Below are 14,238 nucleotides of genomic sequence, written 5' to 3'. Positions count from 1 at the left end.
CAATCTATCATATTGAGTCTGCTTTGAGTCTTCATGTCATTCTTTCTTTCCAACTCTATCCAAAAACCTTTCAAATAGAGACCTCCTGATCAGCCTTCAAGAATGCCAAGAGACGCATGCAATGAGCAACAGTTGCCACACGACATAGAACACTTTCAAGTTGCTCACAAAAAAAAGGAAAAAAGAAAAAATGAGAGAGTCTTACTAGTGAAAACCCTTACGGGCACTGTAAGGCGATAATAAGTAAAGATAATAAATGAGAGAGACTTGTTGGTGAAAATTCATCGGGGTACCACTAGTCGAAAGTGAGTCGTGAAGCTGATGCAAAGGATTGGCACGAACAAGCCCAACTTCAAAGGCCATAGGATGGTGAAAGGAAAGATTAGATCAGTTTGATAGATCAGGTCGTTGATTCCAAAATGCATGTCATGATCATTAAAGCTAGTTATTGACCCAAAAACAATTCCTTTTATCCTTCCCGGCAGGGGTATTTCTTCTTAATATTGTTTCTTTGCATCATTGTGTCCTCACTCTGAGTCCGTCCTTGTTAAAATAAGTAAAAAAAAGATTTCAAAATCTGCTACCAGCTTTTCAGTTGCACAAAGTAAATTTGGCCAATACACTCAGGTGTTACAGTCAACATGCCTTAAGGATTCATGCAAAAACTTCCCCCCCCCAAAGACCCTTGTCTGCCTACTTGGCTAAAGCAAGCAAAGATAACCTATGTAATACTGAACAGAGACTATGAAGTGTGCACATCTTGCAAAAGGCGCATACCCAGTTGCGACTCTCTCTGACAAACAAATTGCTCAAAAAGCAATAAGCAATTCAAGATATCAAAAAAGGTCACTAATAACTAGGGATTCTAGTCTAGTTTATGCTTCTTTTTTGCTTGAGTTTTGGACTAAAATGTGTACAAGTATTCCCCAAAATCTAAATTGTTGTGCTTGCTTGCAGTGTTTGGTCAAAAAGGGACAAGGATGTCATAACCAGCACAAAAAAAAGAGTGAAACCAGCACAAGTTCAAAACCAAATCAAAGCAGCGCTATAGCATAAAATCCACCGCAGCCGCAAAAGACTCACCGCGACCGCGGTTCGTGGTGGCAAAGATTCAGAGAGTTGGCATTTTTAGAATTCAAGCTACCGTGGTCCGCAGTGATTTTGTGTGACCGCGGTACCTCCACCGTGACAACGGTCAGTATACTGCGGTCTGCGATGGAGGAGTTCAGAGAGCCTGGAGTTTGAGCAAAAGCTGAAGACCACGGTCCACGGTTGATTTACCGCGGCCGCAGTAGCCTCACCGCTGCAGTGATCCATTTTCCGCTATCAACGGTACCTCCGTCAGGGGCATTTTTATCCGAAAAATTTAGCTGTGTATAAATACTTTCTTTTCAGATTTTTAGGGCACCTCATCAGTAGGGAGCACGTGAACAACGACTTTTTCCCATTTTGAGTAATTTTGTAGCTAGTTTAGCAATTAATCTTAGTATCTTATCTTGTAATTACAATTTATGGATTATTCTTCATTTCAATCTATGATTTCTTCTTCAATTATGAGTAGCTAAACCCAATAGCTAGGGTTGTAGCTCAACCCTAGTGTGGATATTTAATGAGTCTTTTATTTTAGGGCTTAGATGTTTATGAGTTATTGTTATTTGGCCTGATTTATGCTTTCTATGTTGAATTAGTGGTTGCAAATACTAATTTGTGCCTTTTTAACTTAGGCTCTTCTTGAGAAAGAGAGACTAAGTCTAGTAATTTCAGGCCAACAAGGAATTGGGGTGTATTCAAGAGATTGATAGCCCCAATTAAAGGGTTAAACCTAGTGATAGTAATACCCGACTTGAGCCAACATTGCTTGCACAAATTGAACACCCAATTGGGCTTGAGAAAGCCAATTAGGGCAAGGTCACTCTTACTACCGAGAGATGTAGAGTGAGTAGCTTCGTGCATTGGCTATATCATGAACCCAACTATAACAATATTGCCCTAAGTTCTCCCGTTAGATACTCACCTAGGAGTAGGTCACTTCTCTAGTGCCTCTTTACCCATTTAGAAAATTTTACAACCATATCTACTTAGCTTACTTCCGCACATCATTCGTATAAAATTAGAAGTAACAAACAAACAAACAAACATGATTGGAAGTGTAATCAAGAGCACTACACACTGCTAGATTAGATAGAAATCCAACTCCAAACATTGTATTAGCTCCCTATGGATTCGATCCCGACCTTCTCGGGTAAAAGCTGCATCGACCGCTCTTGCCACTCTGTAGTGGTGTAGGGTTGGATCCGATCATTTTTTGGCACCGTTACCGGGGAGCTAACAATTTTGGCTATCTATCTAAATAGTTTTGTGTCTTGTTTTTCTTTCCTTCTGTGGTACTAACTTGTGTGTGTTGCCAATCTAGGTACAAAATGGGGAACAATAACAATGACCCTCTTGGAAATGCTATTTTGGGGGAGGAGGTAGATGACAATACTGATGAAGAGGTACCCTTAGTGCCTCAAGCCCAAAGGAGAGGCCGCCAGGCCAATGATAATGTTCTAGACCCTCCCCGCCACCTCCAAGAGTGGCTCCTCAGGTGCTTCCAAACCAATGATATGCTAGTGCAATTTTCCCACCTTGGATCCGGGCGGGCAATTTTTAAATTAAAAATGTGATGTTGACTTTGTTGGAGCAGCGAGGGTATTTCACAGGTGCTCCTTATCAGAATGCTTGCAAACATCTTAAAGGCTTTGTGGATACTTGTTGGGGAAGCAAGCAAACAAATGTGTCAGAGGATGCACTTCGGTTGAGATTGTTCCCTTTTTCACTTTGAAGGAAAGCTTTGGACTGGCTTGAAAGGCTTCCCAACCATTCCATCACTACTTGGGATGAGTTGGCGGACAAGTTTATAGCAAAGTTTTTCTCGCCGGGGCATATGACAACTTTGAGAGATGAGATTTTGGCCTTCAAACAGGAACCTAATGAACCACTTCATGAGATTTGGGAGAGATATCAGACAATGGTGAAAGAATGTCCGAACAATGACATGACCGAAGCAGTGATTCAACAGACATTTTACCGTGGCATTAACACTACCAATCAGTGTGCAGTGAACCAGCTAGTAGGGGAAATTTTATGAACACACCTTATGATCAAGCGTGTGAGATATTGGATGAGATGGCAGATACTTCCTCAGCTTGGCAAAGTCAAGCCAATGTGCCACAGGGTGACCCCACTGTCATCCACTTGCACAAAGAGCTCCATGATCATGTCCAGGCAATAGCAGAGTTAACTACCACAATGAACCAGTTAACGAAAGCTCAATTGCAACAAGTTCAATCTTCTAGACAAGTAAATGTTGTGGAAGGTGTCAACATGTTGGTCAACAAGAGGTAACAAAGAGATCAATAAGGTCAAGGTAGTCCGGATCAATATGACCAAGGTAATGGTGGTTTCAATCAAGATGAGGGCTATGATGAGCAAAATGAAGAAGTGCAATATGTAAACAATTACCAAAAACAAAGGGGCAATGCTCCTAATCAACAACAACAATGGAGATCCCAACGAAATTGGGGGAATCAAAACCAACAAGGTAATAACAACTGGGGGAACAACAATCAAAATTGGGGCAACCAGAACAATCAGGGAAACTGGAGTGGCAACAACAATAATTGGGGAGGAAACAACAACCAAAGGGGTTGGAACAATCGCAATCAAGGGAATCGGGGGCAAGGCTTTCAAAGACCTCCGATGTATCAACAACCAAACAACCCACCTCCATTTCCGTCCCAAGGTCCTAGCTCGTAAAATAATGAGATGGGAAGGATCGAGATGATGTTTGAACAAATGATGAAGAAGAACGCCGACTCCGATGCCCAGTTGGCATCCCACAATACTTCAATCTGGAATTTGGAGATTCAACTTGGCCAGATTTTACAGTCTTTGAATACTCGCCCTAAGGGAGCTCTAGCTACTGATACAGTAGTAAACTCGAAGGGTGGGAACAACACCAGTTATGCAATGGCAGTGATTACTAGAAGTGGTCGAGGTGGTGATGTAAATACCTCCAAGCAAAAGGAAATTGTGAGTGATGAGATTCAAGTGCAAGATGATGATGTTCCTCTAGTTGATGAGCACGTGAGAGAAGAGAATGTGAATGCATAAGTGAGGATTGATGTTCATGATGATGAGGTGGATACCCAAGATGATGTGAACCTGTATAGGGAACATGTTATAGACATACCGAAAATGGTAGTACCCAAGTCTAAGGCTCCCTTGCCAAGGCCTCCTCCACCTTACCCTCAGAGGCTTGCAAAGCAAAAGAATGAGAACCAATTTAGAAAATTTATTGACATGATGAAGAGCTTATCAATCAATGTTCCTTTGGTGGAAGATCTTGAGCAAATATCGGGTTACGCCAAGTTCATGAAAGACTTGGTGACTAAGAAGAGATCCATGGACTGTGAGACCATCAAGATGACTCACCAAGTAAGTGCAATTGTGCACTCGGTGGCTCCAAAGCTTGAATATCCCGGCGCTTTCACCATCCTGTTTACCATTGGGAGCGCTAATTTTGCAAAGGCATTGTGTGATTTGGGTGCAGGTATCAATTTTGATGCCTTACTCCATGTTCAAAACTTTGGGTATTAGGCAACCGAGGGCTACTTCAATGAGGTTGCAAATGGCGGATAGAACTATGAAGATGCCGCTTGGAATTGTAGATGATGTTCTTGTTCGGGTGGACAAGTTCATTTTGCCTGCTGATTTTGTGATCTTGGATTGTGAGGTTGATTATGAGGTTCCGATCATATTGGGAAGACCTTTCCTTGCAACTGGGAAGGCCTTAGTTGATGTGGAAGCAGGGGAACTCACCTTCCGGGTGGGTGATGAAAAAGTGGTCTTTCATGTGTGCAAGTCAATGAAGTAGCCCAATAGTACTGAAGTGTGCTCTTTTGTGGATCTTGTTACAGTAGTGATAGTTGATGATACTAGTGCAATTATCAATGTGGATGACCCTCTAGAAGCGGTGTCGTTGAATCCTGATGTAAATGAGGATGAAGGCCGGGTGGAGTGTGTCAATGCTTTACATGGAATGGGCTCTTACTCTTATGAGCCTCAGAAGCTCTCTTTGGATCTTGAGAATAGGAAGACCCCACCAACAAAGCCCTCAATCGAGGAACCTCCCGTGTTGGAGTTGAAGCCGTTGCCTCCACACCTCAGGTATGAATTCTTAGGCCCTAGTTCAACTTTACCAGTTATTCTTTCCTCTTGTCTTACTAATATACAGGTAGATGCCACATTAGTGGTGCTCCAAAAATGGAAAAAGGCAATTGGATGGACTTTAGCTGATATCCGGGGGATAAGCCCCGCCTTTTGCATGCACAAGATTATTCTTGAGGAAGATGCCAAGCCCTCTGTGGAACATCAGAGGAGGTTAAACGAGGCTATGCAAGAAGTTGCGAAAAAGGAGGTGATCAAGTGGTTGGATGCCGGGGTTGTGTACCCCATCTCAGATAGTTCTTGGACTTCGCCGGTGCAATGTGTACCGAAGAAGGATGGTATGACCGTGGTTACCAATGCACAAAATGAGTTGATTCCCACTAGGACTATATATTACTGGATGAAGGGTGTGCATGGACTACCACAAGCTGAATAAAGTGACCCGCAAGGATCACCTTCCATTTACTTTTCTTGACCAGATGCTAGATAGACTTGTTGGGCGTGCCTTCTACCGTTTCTTGGATGGGTATTCTGGGTACAACCAGATTTTGATTACTCCGGAAGATCAGGAGAAAACCACTTCACGTGTCTGTATGGTACCTTTGCCTTTTCTAGGATGCCATTCGGGTTGTGTAATGCACCGGCCACATTCTAGCGGTGTATGATGGCCATATTTACCGACATGGTAGAGGACATTTTGTAGGAGTTCATGGACGACTTCAGTGTTGTGGGTGACTCATTTGATGAATGTTTGAAGAATCTTGACAAGGTGTTGGCCCGGTGTGAAGAGACCAATCTTGTGCTTAACTGGGAAAAATGCCACTTTATGGTCAAGAAAGGCATTTTCCTCGGCCATAAGATCTCAAAGAAAGGCATAGAGGTGGACAAGGCTAAAATTGAAGTGATCTCAAAGCTTCCTCCCCCTACTTCAGTTAAGGGGGTTAGAAGTTTCCTTGGGCATGCGGGGTTCTACCGAAGATTCATCAAAGACTTTTCTAAGATATGAATCTCTTGTGCAAGTTATTGGAAAAAGATGTCACGTTCGTGTTCAATGAAGAATGTATGAAAGCTTTTGAACACCTCAAGTACAAATTGACAACCACTCCCATTATTACCGCACCCAATTGGAGCTTACCTTTTGAACTCATGTGTGACGCAAGCGATGTTGTGGTAGGAGCGATTTTGGGTCAAAAAGTGAATAAGATATTTCACCCGGTGTATTACGCAAATAAAATAATGAATGATGCTCAAGTGAATTACATGGTGACGGAAAAAGGGTTTTTGGCTATTGTGTTTGCAATGGATAAGTTTAGGCCTTATCTCATGGGTTCCAAGGTAATAGTTCATACCGACCATGTCGCACTCCGCTACTTAATGACGAAGAAGGATTCCAATGCTCGGTTGATGAGATGGGTCTTATTATTTCAAGAGTTTAATTTGGAGACTATGGACCGAAAAAGGTGTGAAAACCAAGTGGCGGACCACTTGTCCCGCTTAGAGGAGGAGGGGAGGCCCCGTGATGGCCTCGAGATTAATGATTCATTTCCCGATGAGCAACTTATTTCTGTGTGTATGAATAGTATGCCTTGGTTTGCCAATTTCCTTGTAACCGATATTGTTCCGTATGAGCTCTCTTCTAACCAAAGGAAGAAGCTTAAACAGGATAGCTTGGACTACTACTGGGATGAGCCGTACTTGTTCAAAATCTGTAATGATGGTGTGATTTGGAGATGCGTTCCGGATGAGGAGCAATTGAGTATTCTAGATGCTTGTCATTCCTCTCCCTATGGTGGTCATCATGGTGGGGCGAGGATAGCTTTAAAGGTGGTGAGTTTTGGGTTTTATTGGCCCACATTGTACAAGGATGCAAGTGAACTAGTGAAGAGATGTGATGAATGTCAAAGAGCAGGTGGAATTTCAAAGAAGGATGAGATACCTCTCACCACTATTCTTGAGGTTGACATATTTGATGTATGGGGCATTGATTTCATAGGTCCGTTGTAAGCTCTTGTGGAAACACATTTATTCTTGTGGCCGTTGATTATATTTCAAAGTGGGTTGAGGCCGTGGCTTTACCTAATAATGAGGCCCGGAGTGTTGTGGCCTTTCTTAAGAAGAGTATCTTTACTCGGTTTAGCACTCCTAGAGCAATGATTAGTGATGGAGGGTCTCATTTTTGCAATAAGGCATTTGACACTTTACAAGGTTTCTACCCCTTACCATCCTCAAGCTAGTGGGCAAGTTGAAGTCTCCAACCGGGAGATCAAGAGTATATTGTCAAAGATAGTCAATGCAAATAGGACCGATTGGTCAAAGAAATTGGATGATGCTCTTTGGGATTATAGGACTTCTTACAAGACTCTGATTGGTATGTCTCCGTACCGGTTGGTATTTAGGAAAGCTTGCCATCTATCGGTCGAGTTATAGCACAAGGCCATGTGGGCTTTGAGAAAGTTAAATCTTGAATGGGATGTGGCAGCAAATCTTTGGGTGGAGCACCTTAATGAGCTTGATGAGTTCTGGTTTCATGCCTACTCCAGTTCGTCCTTGTATAAGGACAAGATGAACTACCTTCATGACAAGTATGCTCATGGCAAAGAGTTCAAAGTGGGTGATTTGGTTTTCTTGTTCAATTCCCAGTTATGACTGTTTCAGGGTAAGCTTAAATCAAAATGGAGTGGACCTTTTGAGGTGGTGCTTATGACTCCGTTTGGTGATCTTGATTTGAAAAACAAAAATGGTGAGATCTTCAGAGTTAATGGTCACAGAGTCAAGCACTATCTTGGCAAGTTTGATGATAGCCACGAGGGGGCAATGATCTATCTCAATTGATTGATGGTAAATTGTGTCATGTCGCGATATTAAATCAGACGCTTCTTGGGAGGCAACCCATGTATTTTTCTTTGATTTTTTTCTTAGTGTAGGATTTGCTTTTGAACTAACTGGTTGTGAGATGTGTATAGGGATGTCTGATGAAGTACAGGACTAAGCTGGCAAAAATGTGTCACTCTCTGAAGTTTGGACCGCGGCCGTGCTCCATTTTTTGCGGTCTGCGATGGCTGTATCGTGGGGGCGGAATTTGATTGCGGTCCGCAGTGCTAAAAGGTCAAAAATGGAGGCTCTCTGAATATTTAACCGCTGTCGCGATGGATTTTTCACTAACCGTAGTGGGTTACTGCTGTCGTGAAACATTTTTCGCTGTCCGTGTTGGTCTCAAAGCAATAGCCGTTCAGAATTTCACAATCACGGTCCGCGGTGCATTTACCGCGACCGCGGTAGGTAAGAATTAGTGGCTCCTAGGGCTTGTCTATAAATAGGACCTCAGGCTCCCCTTTACATTTTTCGCCCTTTACACTCTCAATCACTATAAACTAGTGTTCACTCACGCACTAATTTGCACAACACAAGAACTGAACTTCATCTGTAATGCATCTCACTTCTGGTAATTCAAATCTATCCTTAGCCTTTAATTTTGTTTTTATTTTCTTTTAATTTGATAGTTATTACTTCTTCTTCTTCCTTTTTCTTTCAATTTTTAACTTAGGGTTCTATAATGTTAATTAGATTAGGTTTTAATTAGTCAGAACTGGTGATTAACTACCTAGTGGGTTGATAATATGTTGATTAATGCTAAAATACATGAAAAATTGGAAACCCTAGGTGCTGAGCCTAAATTTGACCTTTGCGGTCCGCGGTCACCTATCTTTTGAGAGATTTTCAAGTCTTGATAACCGCGGTCCACGGTGGCATTTTTCACGGTCCGCGGTGCAGTTACCGCGGCCGCGCTCCATTTTTTGCGGTCCACAGTGCCATTTAATCAGAGAGTGGGTAGTCTGAGTCCCACCTCTCCACGATCCGCGGTTGATTTTTCGCGGTCCACGATGCAGCCTTCGCGGTCGCAGTGCATGTTTTGTGGACCACCGTCTGTAGTTTTGCTTTACACTGTCAACTATTTTTTCTGACTGCTTCTTCTAGTCATTGCTCTAACAAGTTCACCTGACATACTTGCAGACGATGGTTAAATCCAGAGGATGTGGTGACAAACAAAAGGGTAGAGTAGAGTCCTCCCGGGGTAGGGGATGAGGGATGATTAAATTGACCCTAGCAGCTTAGAAAGCAATTGGGGAAACCAAAAAACTCATCAAAGCTGCAGATAGAGCTACTTCCCATTCTGAGGGAAGTGAGTATTTGCCCTTCCGGGAGGCATCTAAGTCTGATTCAGTGCCGGAGTATGTACCTGACTTCCCGGAGAGGAATCATTTGAGATATTTACCGACAACTCCGACCTCTCCTACTGCTCATGCTTCAGTTCAGATTTCTTCTGAGTCGTCTGAGAGCTCAACTGAGAGCAGTGATAGTGCAGCTTCAACCTCACCTACACCTTCATCACTGGGACAGGATGTAGATGCTGGGGCACTAGATGAAGAGGGAGAGGGTGTGCCCCAACCTGGGGGTGTGGAAAGAACTAGAAACCCTGAGGTGTGGCAAAAGCGGTTCGTCAGTGAGCTAGCTTATCACAAGTTCCGAGAATGGTGGCCTCTAAGGTCGCTTATTATTGAGCGCCAGTTCATAGAGAGGGATCTCCTGCCGCATAACCCCAACGTGAAACAACAATTCAATGAATAAGGGGGGGGGTGGGATTACTTCACCAGCGGGGTGTTAGAGGCAAACGGGCATTTAGTCAAAGAATTTTACGTTAATGCTTCCCACATCAAGAAGAATACCAAAGTGACTAAAGTACGGAATTTGAAAGTGAAGTTCGATGGGAAGACACTTAATGAGTACCTGGGCTTTCCTGAGGAAGATGAATCATTGTACTTGGAGAAATTGGCACTTGATAAGACAGCCCGTCCATGGTTAGCATCATATTTGGCTCTCCCGGGCACCACCCCAGCATGGTTGACATCAGGAGTTGCAATTTTGAGGAAAACTTTAAACTTTGAGGCGAAGGGGTGGGAGACTTTTGTATGCAGCAGGATGGACCCCACTACCCATGAAAACTCTATGCCGGTCTCCCGGGCGATATTAGTGGCTTCTATTCTGGCAGGATTCCCGATCAATATTGGGAATGTCATGTCCAGGGTGATCACTAGGGTGGTCAATGAGGGTGACATATCATACCCCTTCCCAAATTTCCTTACAATGTATTTGGAAGACCAGGATGTGGAGAAAAGGAACTTTGACGTGAAGGTGAAACCTAAGATACCCTTTTCCTGGTACAGCCTCAAGGTTGATGACAACCCTAAAGCCAATGATCCTAAAGGCAAAGCCACTACTTCTACTAGCCAGTCTGAAGAGCCAGTAGTAGTAGTCACTTCTTCTCAACCTCCACGGCCACACCAGAGATTGCCCCGGACCATCTACCTCTACTCCAGATATTCCATCCTCCTCAGCATACCCATTGACTGCCCACAGATTAAACCAAACACTCTCCAGTATCAACAACTGGATGCAAGCAACAACTTCTAAGTTGTCTGTACTTTCTAGTTCAGTAGCAGCGCAGTCAGTGCCCTCATAGCCACAAGTGCTAGCTTCGGTTGAGGAGACTCTCAAGGAGTTTCTGGAAAACCAGAAGAAGCTCTTTGATAACCAAAAGCTGATAATGGATGCTCTTGTTGAACAAGGGAAAACATTGAAGTAGCTGGGCAAATACACAAAGAAGTTGAAGCATACACGGGCATCGAATGAGTCGGTCAAAGAATTGAGTGGAGAAGTAGAGAAGATGAAGCCAGTTGATCATTTGCCTTTGGAGCTGCTATTGCATGATCAACCTCCAGCAGCTGAGATATAGTAGGTTCCAGAGTAGGAGCTTGAGAGAGCTCCAAAGAGGAGGAGGATGATCCCTCAGGTGGACGATGTTGAGATTGAGTTGGCAGAGATGGAGGGTGCTGTTTCTGACCAGCCACAGGCTCCCGGGATAGCTGATCCAGTTGCCTAGCCACAGGATCCCGTGCTACCACAGGACCCCCTCAGTCATAGGATCTCGTGCTACCACAGGACCCCATGTAGACGAAGGATCCATATGGAGTTTTCTTCACTCTCTATCTTTCTTTTTGAGCTTATTTTTGGTTAGTTAGCATTGAGGACAATGCTAGATTTCATTTGAGGGGGTGGCCCTACTTTGATTTTTGATTTGATAGTTGGACTATAATTATGAAACTAATTTCTTTCTTTATGCTTATTTTTCACTTTTGGTATGTAAATAACTTTACTTTTTATTTTACTTTTCGTTATTGATTCTAGTTTGGTCTGTATATAAAGTTACTCTCATGTATATATTTATTCCTTCTTATGTATATTCATCTGAACCCCCTTTGTACATATTCAGTTTACTTTCCGCATTTTACTTCATAGTTTCTTTTACAATTTCCTTAATAGTATAGCTTCTCATTTCATTTGATAGCTTCTTTTTCGATTCGTAGCTTCTTATTTTTCAAGTTTCAATGATCAATAAGCCTTTGGTTTTCTTAATGCCACGGTTCTTTCCAAAGGTGGAGTTTGTATGAATCGGGTGGCTCTTCCCGATGATGGATGGCATGACAACCTTCTTAAGGGTTTGAGTCTGTTTTTCTTTTCGTTTTTGTGTAAATAGTAGCTAGTAAGCAATGGTGCCTCAGGCAAAACTTCACTTGGGTCTAACACATTTACCTTTGACCTTATGGTTATAAACAAATTGTTGTGTATAGGATGGTGATAGTTGTGACCTTGAGACTCTTGTGTTGGCTAAACAATCATCGAGTGGTTTCTCAGAACCATTTGTGTTGCTCAAATCTTAGCTAAGGTTGTTGTGGGCCCCCGACTCTGTTTCTTTAGCAATCCGATAGCTTTTGTGGTGAGGTATTGTTTTGCAAGTCCAAGTCCCGTGCTAATGAGTCTAGAACTTGCCTTGAATGTTTGTCTAGGCGAAATATTAAGTGTAGCTCGACTTGAGAAGTGATTATAGGCTCTCCTTAATTCCAATTGAAACTTGAAAACATCCATAGCCTACCAATGATGTTATCCCTAGTGAACCCCGTCGAGCCTTAGCCCTTATTCTTTTAATAACCATGATACAAACCTTTATCCGTTCTAAAATGATCCTCTCTTGGCACCCTATATTTCCTTAGCACAAGGCAAAAGCATAAGTTTGGGGAGAGAGACGAGGAATGCAAAAGTGATAAAAGGTACAAAATGAAGAAAAGGAAAGGCAAAGAAAAGAAAAAGAAAGAAAAGCCAAAGATTCAAAAAGAAAATGAACAATGTAGAAGAAATGAAGGGATTAAACGAAAGCAAAAGATGCAAGGCATGGAAAGATTAGAAAGGAGAAAAAGAATTGAAATGAACAAGAAAGAGTGACAGTGTGTCTCTCTATCCCCTAAAAGAAGAAGTAAATGACTCAAAGAGTCGAGAAAATATGTGCCAAAATGAAGCAAATGAAGTGCTTAAGGAAAGATAAAACCTTCTTAGACCAATGCATCCTACCCTGAACCAAAAAGCCTCCATTACATTCCCACAAAAGCCATATATGATCTTGAGTTGGGTGAGCTTACATTAGTGGTGACTCACATAAGGGGCAAACTTATGGTACTTAGATCCGGACTTGTGACCTTCCTTTGAGAGAGATGAGTGTGTTTTCTATAATCCTCGTTTTGATTGCTACAATCTAAAAGTGAGGTTTACTTATGGGGAGTTGAGGAGTATGAGTTTGGGTTCCACAACGACCAATGTTACAGAATGAGTTTCCTTGATGAGTTGAGTCAATTCTTGATGCTTTTGTGTCGCATTATAGCCATGGTAAAAAGGTTGTGTATTGTTGATAATGCATTTGAGTTGAGGGTAATTGTTAGTCCTAATTGATTCTTGATGAAGTTACTTTAGAACAACTAAATTTTCCTTTCTTTTATCTTGAGGAGATGGGAATTACTTTATTTGCTTGAGGACAAGCAAAAGCTTAAGTTTGGGGGAGTTGATAACTAGGGATTCTAGTCTAGTTTATGCTCCTTTTTGCTTGAGTTTTGGACTAAAATGTGTACAAGTATTCCCCAAAATCTAACTTGTTGTGCTTGCTTGCAGTGTTTGGTAAAAAATGGACAAGGATGTCATAACCAGCTCAAAAAAAAAAGAGTGAAACACGCACAATTTCAAAACCAAGTCAAAGCAACGCTACAGCATAAAATTCACCGCAGCCGCAAAAGACTCACCGCGACAACGGTCTTTTTATCGCGGTCCGCGGTGGCAAGGATTCAGAGAGTTGGCATTTTTGGAATTCAAGCTACCGCGGTCCACGGTGATTTTGTGTGACCGCGGTGCCTCCAATGCGACAACGGTTAGTTTACTGTGGTCTGCGGCGGAGAAGTTCAGAGAGCCTGGAGTTTGAGCAAAAGCTGAAGACCGTGGTCCGCGGTTGATTTACCGCGGCCGCGGTTGATTTACCACGGCCGCGGTAGCCTCACCGCTACAGCGGTCCATTTTTCGCTGTCAGCGGTACCTCTGTTAGGGGCATTTTTTTCTGGAAAATTTAGCTGTGTATAAATACTTTCTTTTCAAATTTTTAGGGCATCTCATTAGTAGGGAGCACATGAACGACGACTTTTCCCATTTTGAGTAATTTTGTAGCTAGTTTAGCAATTAATCTTAGTATCTTATCTTGTAATTACAATTTATGGATTATTCTTCATCTCAATATATGATTTGTTCTTCAATTATGAGTCGCTAAATCCATTAGCTAGGGTTGTGGCTCAATGCTAGTGTGGGTATTTAATGAGTCTTTTATTTTAGGGCTTAGTTGTTTATGGGTGATTGTTATTTGGCCTGATTTATGCTTTCTATGTTGAAATAGTGGTTGCAAACACTAATTTGTGCCTTTTTTACTTAGGTTCTTCTTGAGAAAGAGAGACTAAGTCTAGGAATTTCAAGCCAACAAAGAATTAGGGTATATTCAAGAGATTGATAGCCCCAATTAAAGGGTTAAACCTAGAGATAGTAATACCCGACTTGAGCCAACATTGCTTGCACAAATTGAACACCCAATTGGGCTTGAGAAAGCTA

The 14,238-nt window shown here is 42.4% G+C and overlaps 1 protein-coding gene across 1 annotated transcript; it reads left to right on the top strand.

Moving 5' to 3' along the window:
- The first annotated feature begins 4,239 nt into the window (after positions 1–4,239).
- On the top strand, positions 4,240–6,217 carry LOC138875166 (uncharacterized). The gene is made up of 6 exons (XM_070153990.1): positions 4,240–4,479; positions 4,595–4,772; positions 4,962–5,056; positions 5,279–5,472; positions 5,618–5,807; positions 5,915–6,217. The coding sequence occupies exons 1-6, from the start codon at positions 4,240–4,242 to the stop codon at positions 6,215–6,217; spliced, it is 1,200 nt and encodes a 399-aa protein (XP_070010091.1).
- Positions 6,218–14,238: the final 8,021 nt, after the last annotated feature.

The sequence above is a fragment of the Nicotiana sylvestris genome, chromosome 8 (genome assembly GCF_000393655.2).
Source record: "Nicotiana sylvestris chromosome 8, ASM39365v2, whole genome shotgun sequence".
Classification (NCBI taxonomy): domain Eukaryota; kingdom Viridiplantae; phylum Streptophyta; class Magnoliopsida; order Solanales; family Solanaceae; genus Nicotiana; species Nicotiana sylvestris.
This window is presented reverse-complemented; position numbering and strand designations above follow the sequence as displayed.

Excerpts from the sequence above, each read along its gene's own strand:
- LOC138875166 (XM_070153990.1), top strand. The coding sequence starts at position 4,240 with ATGGTAGTACCCAAGTCTAAGGCTCCCTTGCCAAGGCCTCCTCCACCT. Across the intron at positions 4,480-4,594 it reads CCATCAAGATGACTCACCAA|GTATCAATTTTGATGCCTTA; the intron begins GTAAGTGCAATT and ends ATTTGGGTGCAG. Across the intron at positions 5,808-5,914 it reads CCACTTCACGTGTCTGTATG|GAGTTCATGGACGACTTCAG; the intron begins GTACCTTTGCCT and ends GACATTTTGTAG.